General features: G+C 46.9%; 1 protein-coding gene across 8 annotated transcripts in view; it reads right to left on the bottom strand.

Moving 5' to 3' along the window:
- The window catches only part of HERC1 (HECT and RLD domain containing E3 ubiquitin protein ligase family member 1), a 1817725-nt gene that overhangs the window by 1679689 nt on the left and 125915 nt on the right, over positions 1-12121 (bottom strand). For all 8 annotated transcript variants that reach the window (XM_085643727.1, XM_085643730.1, XM_085643731.1 and 5 more), the window contains one exon: positions 74-239. In XM_085643727.1, coding sequence (XP_085499853.1) covers positions 74-239 — 166 coding nt within the window. The remainder of the gene's footprint in view (positions 1-73; positions 240-12121) is intronic.

Below are 12121 nucleotides of genomic sequence, written 5' to 3'. Positions count from 1 at the left end.
TGTACTCTGTATAAATAATACATGCAACTTATCGCAACACTGCATAAGATGGATACAATATGCACTGACTTACCTCCTGAATTTCATCTGGCACGGAGGCATCCATCAGCCTAAACAATAAATTTCGGAGAGGTCGAGCTTGACGGCCAAGGATACTAGTAGCTACTCCTCCAGCTAAAGCAAGTGCAAGGTGATTAGAAAGCAACTTCAGACAGAGCTTTAGGAAACTGTGATGATCTCTGAAAAAAATATGGTGTCCATTAGTTATTAGTATTGTTTGGGTGTTTTGTAAAGCTCTTCATTCACCTCAAAGGGGTATCATTGGGCTGGACTAGCTCAGGCAAGAAATTTCACCAAACAGAGGTGGGAAAGGAAAGAGTTAGTAGACTAGAACCAACATTAAAAGCATACGATGAGCAGCTTCCAACTGAAAGCAAAACTATACCGAAGATTTAAGACAGTTTTGTCCTACAACAGACATTTTACATTGTAAATCAACAATAACTTTTAAAAAGCGAGAGCACTGGAATCACAAGTAATCCTCAATTTTGTATTGTGATTTTGTAACCACCTGCACCCATTGTTCTCTGTTCCGTGGTAGTAAAATTGGGTAATAAAAACTGACTGCATAAACCAATAACAAATCTTCAAAATACTGTCAAGATAGCAGTCGACCTTTAAATTTAATCAACTGTTTTCCACTTAGACCAACACAATTGCTATTCTATATCCAATATTGATTTCTGTCCAGGTATGCAACAGAACAACTCTGGCACAGTTTACTGAAGATGGCCAGCTCATGTACGCTTCAATAATTCTGCAACTTTTGACACTGTGGGCTAGGTATCCTATCAGAGAGACTGGTGTTGGTGTCTGTTGGCTACATTGATCCACTTGTAACGGTGGTTTATATAATTTTCTGTACACTGCTGTGCATTTTCCTTAATAGTTGGCACATACAGATTCTTTTTTTCCCCTCACAAATTATATAAATTCCTAATCTAGGTCGTTATTTTCCCACTTAATGAGGACTGCAAAGCTAGACAGGGTTTATGATTCGCCATGATGGAGCCTAAACAGAAAGGCACAAAAAAAGACATTAGATTGGGATTTAAAAAAAAAAAAATGGGTAAAAATTACTGTACAAAAAAAGTGTGTTTTCTCTCTAAAAATGACTTTAAACTGAAGGTTTGCTGTTATCCAGTGCTTAATTTGAGCCGTTGTTTCCAGTGCTCGGCATCAGAGCTTAATTGTCAACACCGGCATTTATAACAGTCTGCCAAATGATGACGTGGTTTGTCTAATTTAGAAATTGACACACTGAACTAGTTACTTAACTTTGGTAACGCATTATCTGGTGCACACAATATCTAGCTGCAGATACCTTACATATGAATTTCCCAGGAGTCAGACTGTATCTGAAACTTTTGCATGAGTAATACCCCTGCATTCGGCACCGCGGGGCTTCGTCGGCACCGGATGGGAAATTGCCGTCACCTATATAGGTGCCATCCAGACGCGCGGATGTCAGTTACTTTTCACTTATTCCACGCCAGAAGTGCATGGACATAAAGTGAACTGACTAGTGTCTGTCATGCTAGGGTGCTGTAAAGGGAGCAACCCTAGCCCTATAAATGAGTCCGCAGAACAGGGAGGCATGAGTGGGTCTGAAAGGAAAATGCAACAGCATATGGTCTCTACTAGATAAAGCGTTACCAACGGTAAGTAACTTTTTCATCTCTTACAGACTTCTATCTGAAGATTCCTTACCTTTGAATAGATACCCAAGCCATACTTCCTGGCAGTGGGCTGCGGACTAATTACTAGACTAAAAAGTCTTGCAGGACTGATTGGGCAAAATGCCCGTCCCTGCGAACCAGACTGTCCAGGCAGTCGTTTTTAGCAAACACGTGCAGCAAAGCCTACATTGTAGATGTCTAGGACTGGCTTTCCACGAGCCAATGCCGTGGATGCAGCCTCTCCCCTGGTGGAATGGGCTTGTAAGTACTCAGGAGGACGCTTCTTAGCCAGGGCATAGCAGATCTCAATACAGATAATGACTCAGCATGAAATGGTTCATTTCTGCACTGCCTAACCTTTTTAGCTCCCACATAACCCACGAAGAGAAGTTCGTCCAACCTCAAGCCTTTTGTGCGGTCAATGTAGAACAACAATGCTCTTTTTGGGCCAGACGATGGAGACGCAACTCTTCCTTAGTGGGATGGGGAGGAGCAAAAAATGTGGCCATTGTGACAGACTGCCCCAGATGGAATGAGGTCACCACTTTAGGAAGGAATGAGGCTCGGGTGTGAAGCACCACCGTATCTGGGAATGTCATGAGATAGGTAGGCTTGGATGATAAAGCCTGCAGCTCAATCACCCGTCTGGCAAATGAGATAGCCACTAGGAATGCTGTTTTGATGAAAAGCAACCTGAGGGGACAATTATGTAGTGGCTCAAAGGGAGCACACATGAGGAAAGTGAGAGCTAGTTTGAGATCCCACTGGGGCATAATGAAGGGCGTAGGAAAAACATATGTACAAGCCCCTTCAGCAACCTATTTACAATAAGAGACTTGAATAACGAGGGTTGGTCAGGCAGCCACAGGAAAGCAGACAGAGCAGAGAGATAACCCTTGAGAGTGCCCAGAGCAGAGCCCTGCTGGTCAAGGGTGAAAATAAAGCGAAGAATATCAGAAAAAGAGACAGAAAGAGGATCAACAGACTTTTCTGAACAATATTTTACAGATTTTTGGCAGCGGTAGGTGCATACAGTCTTGGTGGATGGCCAACTGGCCGCAAAATAACCTTCCAGACTTCAGGAGGAAGGTCGAAAGTTTTCAACTGTCGGCGCTCAATCTCAACGCATGTAGGCGGGGAGTTGACAGGTTTGGGTGGAGGACCCGTCCCTGCTGCTGCAACAATAGATCCTCCCAAACGGGCAGCTTGATCGGAGGATCTATGCTCATTTGAAGAAGCTTGCCATACCAGATTCTCAGTGTACAGTCCAGAGCCACAAAAATGACTTGTGCCCGGTCCTTCTTGATCTTCTTGAGAACTCTGGGCAGAAGTGGTATGGGCAGATAGGCATCGCCAAAAGATAGCCGCCTTAAAAACTCCAATGTGCAATACTGCTGACATTGCACGTTCTCTTCAAAGGTGAACAAATCTAACCAAGGCTCTCCCCCTTGTTGAAAGATACCTTGTGTCACCTCAGACTGGAGACAGCATTCATGATCCGCTAGGTAAAACCTCAACATCCAGGACTCGCTGCTCCAAAGGATAAGCCCGAAACTGCACTGTGTCCAGAACAGCTCAGATGAAAGAGAGCGTCTGAGAAGGAGTCAGGTGAGACTTCGGCACGTTTACAGTGAACCACAGTGAATGCAGGAGGTCCGCCGAAGTCTGGAGTGGGGAGACAACATACCGGGGCGAGGGCACCTTCAAAAGCCAGTCGTCGAGGTAGGGGAAGACTGAAACCCCTAGCCTGCGTAGAAGTGCCGCAACCATTGCTATCACCTTGGTGAACAGCCAAAGGGGAGCACAGAGAACTGATAGCGCTTGTGGTCTTGCTTGAACCACAGCTAACGTCTGAGGGCTGGCAGGGTGAAATACGCATCCTGCAAGTCCAACGATAACAACCAGTCTCCTTATTCTAGAGCAGATAAGACCAGAGCCAACGTGAGCATCTTGATGTTCTCCTTTTTAGGTCTCGCCTAGCGTTGAAGCGCATGCGCTGCTCGCTCTGCGAGATCTATTGTCGTAGGTTTTGCTTCGGAAGTGGGGTGGAAGCTCCACTCATGCTTTTGATTGGCGCGCGTCATAAACGCTCGCTTTTCATTGCAAGGGAGGCTTGTTTGTTCCTTCCCTGTCTCCTGTTTGCCTTGCCCACCGGGACTGGAGATTGTGCACATGCACAGCATTTCTTTTGCTCGCAGCGTCTCTTCCGCTTTGATGTGCGCCTGCGCCACAGTGACTTGTGCCAGTTACCCAGACAACAGTGAAGCCATAGTGATATACCGTAGCGTGTAGGCGTCCTTCCAACAGGTAACACCCGCCAAAAGCGAATTAATTGAGCAGTATGAGCCAACGTTCTTAAACGCGAAGCATTAGACAGGTGTCGCTCCGTATTCACCGAAACGGTCTAAGCCCCAGAAACATTGGTCGCACTCCAGCAGGGTTTGCTTAACTAGCTAAGAACCAGCATTCACACAGTAGACCCGTCGGACAAGAGACCGACTACCTCGGGACCTAGTGTGCCTAAGCTCCGACTAGCACTCACTCTAGCTGGGGCTTTCTCTAACTTGAGCTCTAACCCCGCTTCTCTGCTCTCGGCCGAGAACTCTCACGACTCTGGTCAGGTTACAGCCTTGTCCATCGCTAACAGACTCCTATAAACTACCCTAATGCACACCGCTCCAATTGCTTTTTTTAATGCACTTCATTCCAATCTACAGGAGAACCACCATCTACAACTCTTTTCGGAGAAGTCCTAAATGCCGGTCGCCACAAAATGCAAATGCGATTCCAGACCCAACCAGCACTTTAGAATTCAATGCAACACACTGGTATTGGATGACATGCTATCAATGCTCCAATCCTAAGTCACTTTACACAGTAAGAGCCCCTCCCAATCCCAGTCGTCTCCCAGAACATGTTTAGACATGGGATTGGCTGACGTACGACCAGGAAGTAATAATATTATTGACCAATGTCATCCGGTAAAATATTAAATAACGGCCAGAAGGCTGAATTCACGGGCCGTCCTTGTAAATATTAGACAGAAGGCGGAATTCTTGAAAGGTCCAAGTAAATAGTGAACATGTGTTTACCTAAAATAGAGGTGTCGGACTTGTTTGAAAGCTTGCCTCGCTTCTGCTGTAAAACACATAATCTTTGGCTCTTAGTGACACCTTCTATAATTGTACATTTGGTATTTGTTCGATCTGTGTTTATGGCTACCATGTAGTCTTTATTTTCTACAGCTGAGGATACTTCTAGCCTAGACATATACGTTTCTGTTAAACGTTCCAATGAGTGTAGTCTACCTTGCTTAGTTGAGGGGAAGAAATATAATAATTGAAAAGGTAATATTTCAGTCCACCTGTATATGCTTCTGAGAAACCTAGTAACGATCTGAGCGAAATATTTTTTAATGTTTCTCGTTTGTGAAATTCACCTAGGGCAGAACGGTGTCAAGGTTGCATTGTAAATTTCATATGGATTAAGAGTAAATACATCTATTGCCCACTGTTACTTTTCCCTATGGGTCTTGTTAGTTATCCTGTAGATGCCGAATGCAGATCCGACTAAATGGTCTTTTGTGTTTCATATTAGCTTTTTTGCATTGCATGTTTACAAAATGTCGACGGAATCTGGCATAAATGACAGGCCTGGGAATTAACCATATTACCTTTCCAGTGAGTTGCAGATAGCGTGATTTGTTTCCCCCTTCTTTATTTCAGTAGAAATATTAACTATAGACTGGAACGTAACACATGACTAGCATAAAAAAATTGTACATGCGTGTAAACTGATCTCAACAGCAGCTATCTTTTAGTATTATTGCTCATAACCACTCTACCATCTAAGAAAGCGTACATTTGTTCCCGTTGTTCTATTCAAGCTGTGTAGTATGTAGTAGCATAGTTCCTTCTGAGCTTAGCCTATCTGGAGAGGTGGAGGTTTAGCAGTATGGTGGCTTAGTAAACCCCATAGATCATGAGTGCTTGCAAACATTTTCCCAGGGGCCACAAAGTACGGACTGTGGTGCATAGCAGCCAAGGTTTCTGATTGGTATGTGCGGTCCTAGTGGCCTCGCCAGTGCTTGGTTAATTAGCCGACCCAGAATTTTATGAGCTGCGCGCCTTGATCGATGATATGCATATCCTACACCAGTCCCAAGGCAGCACCAACTCGTGATGTATAGTTTCCCACAACAACAGGACAAGCTGAAAGCATCACACACACGAGCACCTTAGCTGCTACAGTGGGGTACATTATTGTATACATGTCAAAACTCCCAGTTTAAGCATAAGACTCACTGTTTTCAAGTGAAAAAGTGTAACCGGTTAGCTCTCTCTCAAAAAAATGTAATCCACCCAATGCAAGGTGATGCAACAAAACATTAATTACCACAAACCTTTCTCCATTTCTACCCGTTGGTTATTCAGAAGTGCTGGCATGTGCGCTATAGGGGACAAAGGAATACGTCCAGCCTTCACAAAGCGTTACATCACTCTTCAAATACCCAGTCGCTATCCTGGAAACCTAGAGGTCCCAGTCCACAAGGTTGTAATTACAATACCAATAACTCTAACTCTAACTGATGCGAGACCTGTTGCATTGCAAATGCTTGTTGAGGAAGAGATTGATGGTCTGAATTTCTAGAATAGGACGAAGACCCTTGTTCTTTTTGGCTATCAGAAAGTAGCGGAAATAACAACCAATGTCTACTGCTGAAATTTGAACCCTCTCTATAACCCCCTTGGCCAGGAAAGCCTAACTTCCTCTATGAGGTAAACAAGATGATCCTCCGCCAGCCGGTCTTGAGATGGCGGTAAAGGAGGAGTAAAAGATAGAAAAGGGAGGAAGTAAACATCCAGAATGATCTGCAAGACCCATCTGTGCGATGTTATGGACTGCCAGTGGAGGAGATAATGCTGAATACTCCCTTCAACTGGACACCCATGGTCTTGAGGTACCAAATTAGGAAGACCAGGGGCCAGATGTACGACCAGTGTAAATTGCGACTTGCTATTTGCGCTCTATTGAGAGTCGCAAATTGTGAGTTGCAATTTACAATGTACAACAGTGTCAGAGATACGGATTGCGGTTCCCAATGGGGTCGCAAAATGCGAGCCTCATGAATATTAATGAGGCACTCGCAATTTGCGACCCCATTTGGAATGGCTGGCCCTCCCAGGGATGGTGGCCTGCTGGGCTCAGCAGACCTCCATGTCTGGGACTTCTTTTCAATAAATTATTATTATTTTTTTTTTTAAATGCATCCCTTTTTCGTCAAAGGAAAATGGGATGCATTTTAAAAAAAAAAAATGAAATGTTTTGGTTTCATTTTTTAAGGGCAGGTAGTGGTCCCTGGGACCACTGCCTGCCCCTAAAAAATATTTTCCCCTGCATTTGCAAAGGGGAAGGGGTGGGGACCCCTTCCTCTTTGCAAATGCATTACCACCCTCTTGAAGAGGGCGGTTAATTGCGAGTATTTTGCGACCTCAATTATGGTTGCAAAACATTAGTACATGGCTTGTGAGTCGCTATTAGGAAGGGAACGCCCCTTCCAAATGGCGAGTCGCAAAACACTATTTTGTGAGTCGCAAATTATTTGCAAGTCGCAAAATAGTGTTAGTACATGGCCCAGAGGAAAAGTGCATGCGCAAACGGGTTGCAAACCCGTTTGCGCATGCAATTTTCCATCATACATATGGCCCTTGGAACATGCAGCTGCTATGGGGAGGGTTGACTGGGGACGGGGAACAACTTCTTTTTACTATTCCCATCAGGTCTGAATGTACTGCCTCCTCGCACAACTTGGGAAATCTATGCAGGTCGGTGGCTGGGGTATGGCTGTCATGGTTCAAAACTCCTTCCATAGCCACAAAAGGCAGACTGGGAATGAGGTGTCACTGAGAGGCCCATGGGCATGGCAATAGCCCACGAATTCTTGAAGCGCTTCAGCGTCGAGTCTGCCTTCTCACCAAAGGGTTGGACTGGACATCCCCATAGAAGCCAGATGTTCTCAGCCAGGCATGGCCCCTGCAAGGCCACTGTAAACGAAACCGCTCAACCCAGCAAGTCAGTCGTATCCAAACCACACCGAATGGTGAACTTTTCTGCATCCCTCCCACCTTTCACTGCCTGGGAGAGCACGGCCCAGGCCTCCTCCGGGACCTGTGGCAGGAATTGCACAACCGTTTCCCAAAGGGTGCAAGAGAAATGACCCCATAGGAATGCAGTGTTCACCAATCACAATGCCAGGCTGGTGGAAGAAAACATCTTCTTCCAAAGTGCGTCCAACCTCTTGTATTCCCTTTCCTAGGGGGTAGAAGGGAACGCTCCCTGGGACATTGAGGCTTCGACTTCCAAGCTCTCAGGAGTAGGATGTTGACTGAGGAAACTTGGATCACCCGGTGCACCGCAATGGCAGCTTGCTATATTCCTGCTCATAGGAGTCCTTGTGCTAGGCTTGGAGTATGAACCTAGAAGGACATCCATTAGTACCACATCAAAGGGAAAAAGGAGTTGGGAAGAGGAAGCCCCTGGCTGAAGCACTTAAGTCAAGAGATTAATCTTGACTTGAACCGAGGGCAGTTCCAGGCCAAGGGCCTCTGCCACCCTCTTTACCACCATAGCATATGAAGCCCCCTACTCTTTAGCCACAGTAGGTGGAGAGAGTATACCAGTATCTGGAGATGTGTCCAGACCAATGGCCTCCACAAGCTCATCATACCTTTCCAATTCCTCATCAGGATTGTCTAACTGTTGTGTTCTAAAAGGTCCAGAGACCTCTCCAGCTCCTCCTCATTCCTGAAACCTCTTCGAAATGCTCAGAGCTTCTGGGCTCAGTCAGCGCCAGAGTCGACGTCGACCGATGTTGATCTAACTCTGAGCAGTCGGGAAACAGAATGGGGCTGTCACCAGGAGAATTGACTTGGGACCGGCGCCGGGAAGGTCACGTTGGCACGACCAGCACCGATCCGGACCCGGGATCGGATCTTTGAGACCCCACCGTGGAACCCGATTAAGTCTTCTCCTACCCCCACGGGGCCTGAAGGCGCACCAGAGGGGTCAGCCAGCTCAAATACTCTGCATATGGCCTGGTAAAATTGGAGTCGCTCCAGCTCCTGAAAACAGGGGAGAAGCGGAGTACAGCCAGGCTCTGCCTCTGTAGAACCATGCCTAGATCGTCGATGTACGGGATGCGGGAAATCAAAGTTTGCTTATACGACTTCTTCTTGTGCCTCTTTCCTGAGTGTCCTGAGGACCTAGAGTGCTGCAAAGAGGACTTGGGTCTCCTGGAGTGGTCCTGCAACCTTCTCTTCTTCGATCGGGACAGTGACCTCCTAGGAGACGGGCTCTATGGGGTCAACTGCCAGACCACAAGGAAATTCATAGATGGCTCCCTCAAGGCCTTCAGCTCCACGGCCCAGCAGTCCGAGCACGACTGAGTCATGGTCGCGCTCAAGACACCATGAGCACACAAGGTGCGGGTCGGTGACCGACATGGCGCGGTGACCGGCGCCACATGGTTTAAAATCTACCCTTATAGAGGTCATCCCCGGACACACAAAGAAAAATTCCTCGACAAAACGTAGAAACAAGTCTGTCAAAAAGAGACAGAGGGGTAGCTCTTCTCAGGATCAGCGCCAACTGGCATGGAAAGAGTGCCACCTATATAGGTGACTGTGACGCCACTTACGGCGCCAACGACGCCACACGGAGCCATACAGAGTCACCCCGACAGCGAGCATGGTTACTGCTCACGCAAATGTTTCCAGATCCAGTCTAATGCCTGGGAGATTCAAAGGTAAGGAATCTTCAGCTAGAAGTCTCTATCCGATAACAGTCATTCTAATGTATATTTAGTTAATAAACAACTAATACCTGCCACCCAAGCAATTCTTATAGCTTTGGGGGCCTGGAATAGTCTGAATTGTCACACTTGTAGGAGAGAGACAGTTAATTGCTGTGTTAATAACTGTGCTGATAATGTCACTAGCAGCGGCAATGGATGGTGCATGCATCAGTGACCTCCCGACGAGAGCCCTGGCACTTATTTATTTTTACAAATTAAGTACTAAGGTTTTCACTCCCTTCCCAGCTCACAGAACCAGAAGAGAGAACATGCTCACCAATGCTTTTGTACTTTTCTACGGGTTGGTCAATGTGTTGAATTCACTTTCTATTTACTTGCAATTTCTGTGGTAAGCAGGTGCGAAACACATGGGTGAATCCAGAATCTATGCAGTTCTTAAAACTAGACAATATTTAGAATTTTCAGCTAGGGATCATTTCTGCAGCTTGCTTGCAGTTTTCAGAAATATTGAATGCAAGTGGGATAAAAGAGAAATAGGAAGGAAAATGCTACTTACCCAGTATGCATCTGTTCTTGGCATATAGAGCTGTAGAGTCATTTGCTATGCATAGATCGCCATTTAGTGTTGGGTCTGGATGTTTGCACTTTGTTTTTCTTCAAAGAAGTTTTTCCAGTCACGAGGTAGGTGACTCCTCCTTTCGGTGATAGTGCGCATGGGCATCGACTCCATTGTTAAGATTGTTTCCCCGCGGAGGGTGATAATGGAGATAGTAGGAGTAGTAAAAGGAGATATCCATGAATGCATGTATCCAAGTAAAATGTTACTGCAACAGGTATAGGTACCCAGGGAGGTGGGTGGGCGCCTATGTCTATACAGCTCTATATGCCAAGAACAGGTGTATACTGGGTAAGTAGCATTTTCCGTTCGAGGTGTGAGAAAGTGCCATCTTTCTTGCATGGTATGCCCCCACTTTTTGCTGAATTGCTGAAAGTACTTTGACTGAGTGTGCCCTGGACTCCTGCCAATCAGGTGCCCAGGGCTTATGTCCCTTCCCTAAAAACCTAAAACCCAAATTGGCAAACCCTGGCCACATGTCAGCCCCTGGTAAATTGTACCCTAGGGACACAGGGCCTTGTGACCAGGGAAGGCCTCTAAGGGCTGCAGCACTTATTGTGCCCCACTTAGAGGCCCGGTACCCTAACACAAACACACTGCCCTTGCAGGCGGAGTGTCTGGGTACAAGACAAAACAAAGAGTCGACATGGCACACATCCCTGTGCGTTGGGGTGGACGGAGGCTGTGGACACGGGCAATATTAGCGCCAACCACTCTGAGTGGTTGGATTCTGTCTGGCGTTTTTTTTTTTTTTGGGGAGGGTGTTTGATGGGTATAAATGCAGATACTATAATAGGTTGTGGACCTGGCATCTCTATGAGGTGATCGCCATGATACTCTGAGTCACTGTCCTAGTACGCCGCCCGGCCCCCGGGATGTGGGCTGAATGGCTGTGTGCATTGTTATAACGCTGGATGTGATTTGAGACAACACGCGTGTACAGGTTGACTTAATGGATGCTTTGTTCATAATTCTGCAATAAAAACATGTTTTAAAAAAAAAATGGCACACATCCCTGTGTGCCATGCCCACAACCTACACTGCCCTGGCATACATCAGCCACCCCTCTAGCTGGGTGCCCTATGCCAGTGGAGTGGGCACAGGAGCATGAGCCCTGTGCCCCTACAGTACCCAGGTCCATTCCTGGGCACTGTAAGTGCAGTGCTGCCAATTAAGAGTATATGGTGCTGGGAGCTCGTCAAACACAAACTCCAGAGCCCCATAATGGCAACACTGAAGACTGAGAAGTTTGGTATCAAACTTCTCAGCACATTAAACCCGCACGGATTCCAGTGTGGGATTTAATGTACCAAGCACCCCAGATGGCATCTTAGAGATGCCCCCTGAAACCTAACCTACAATCCACGTCTTGTCTGAGAGGCTGCCTAGGCAGCCACACAGCAGACATGTTACTGGACCCCTGGGTGGAGAGCCCCCGTTCTCCTGGGCCTGCAACAATGCACATCCTGGGCGAGCTGCTAGGTCTCCTCCCCCAGGATGGGCAGGGGGAAGCTTCAAAGGCATGCTGCCTTTGTGAGCTTCTCCAGGCCACTTGCTGTACTCAGCAACTGGCCCCCACCGGTTTTGACCCCCACTCTGGCGGGAAGACTGCCCGAAAACTCCAAGTAAGGACAGGGGATGTGCCAGCCCTGCCAACCCCACCCTTCAGGTGGGGGAGGCAAGGTGAAGCACATCTCCGGGCCCTCGCCATCTTGAAGATGGGGAGCCCTACCCAATCAGGACTAGGCCACTGCCCCCCTCCCACAGGAGAGTGGGGGATAGGGGGTGTACCCACCCCAGGACAGGGACCCAGTGGTCCCTGCCCTTTACCTACCTGTAACACCCCTAAATTTAGTATTTAGGGGCACCCTTTAGGGGCACCCTGAACCTTCTTTTCTTAGATTTCAGATTCTAAAACAGCAAAGAAGATCAAGAAAAAGGAGACCTGCCGTG

Source organism: Triturus cristatus, chromosome 3_1 (genome assembly GCF_964204655.1).
Source record: "Triturus cristatus chromosome 3_1, aTriCri1.1, whole genome shotgun sequence".
Taxonomy (NCBI): domain Eukaryota; kingdom Metazoa; phylum Chordata; class Amphibia; order Caudata; family Salamandridae; genus Triturus; species Triturus cristatus.
Note: the sequence above shows the minus strand (reverse complement) of the source record. Positions and strands in the feature narration are given on the sequence as shown.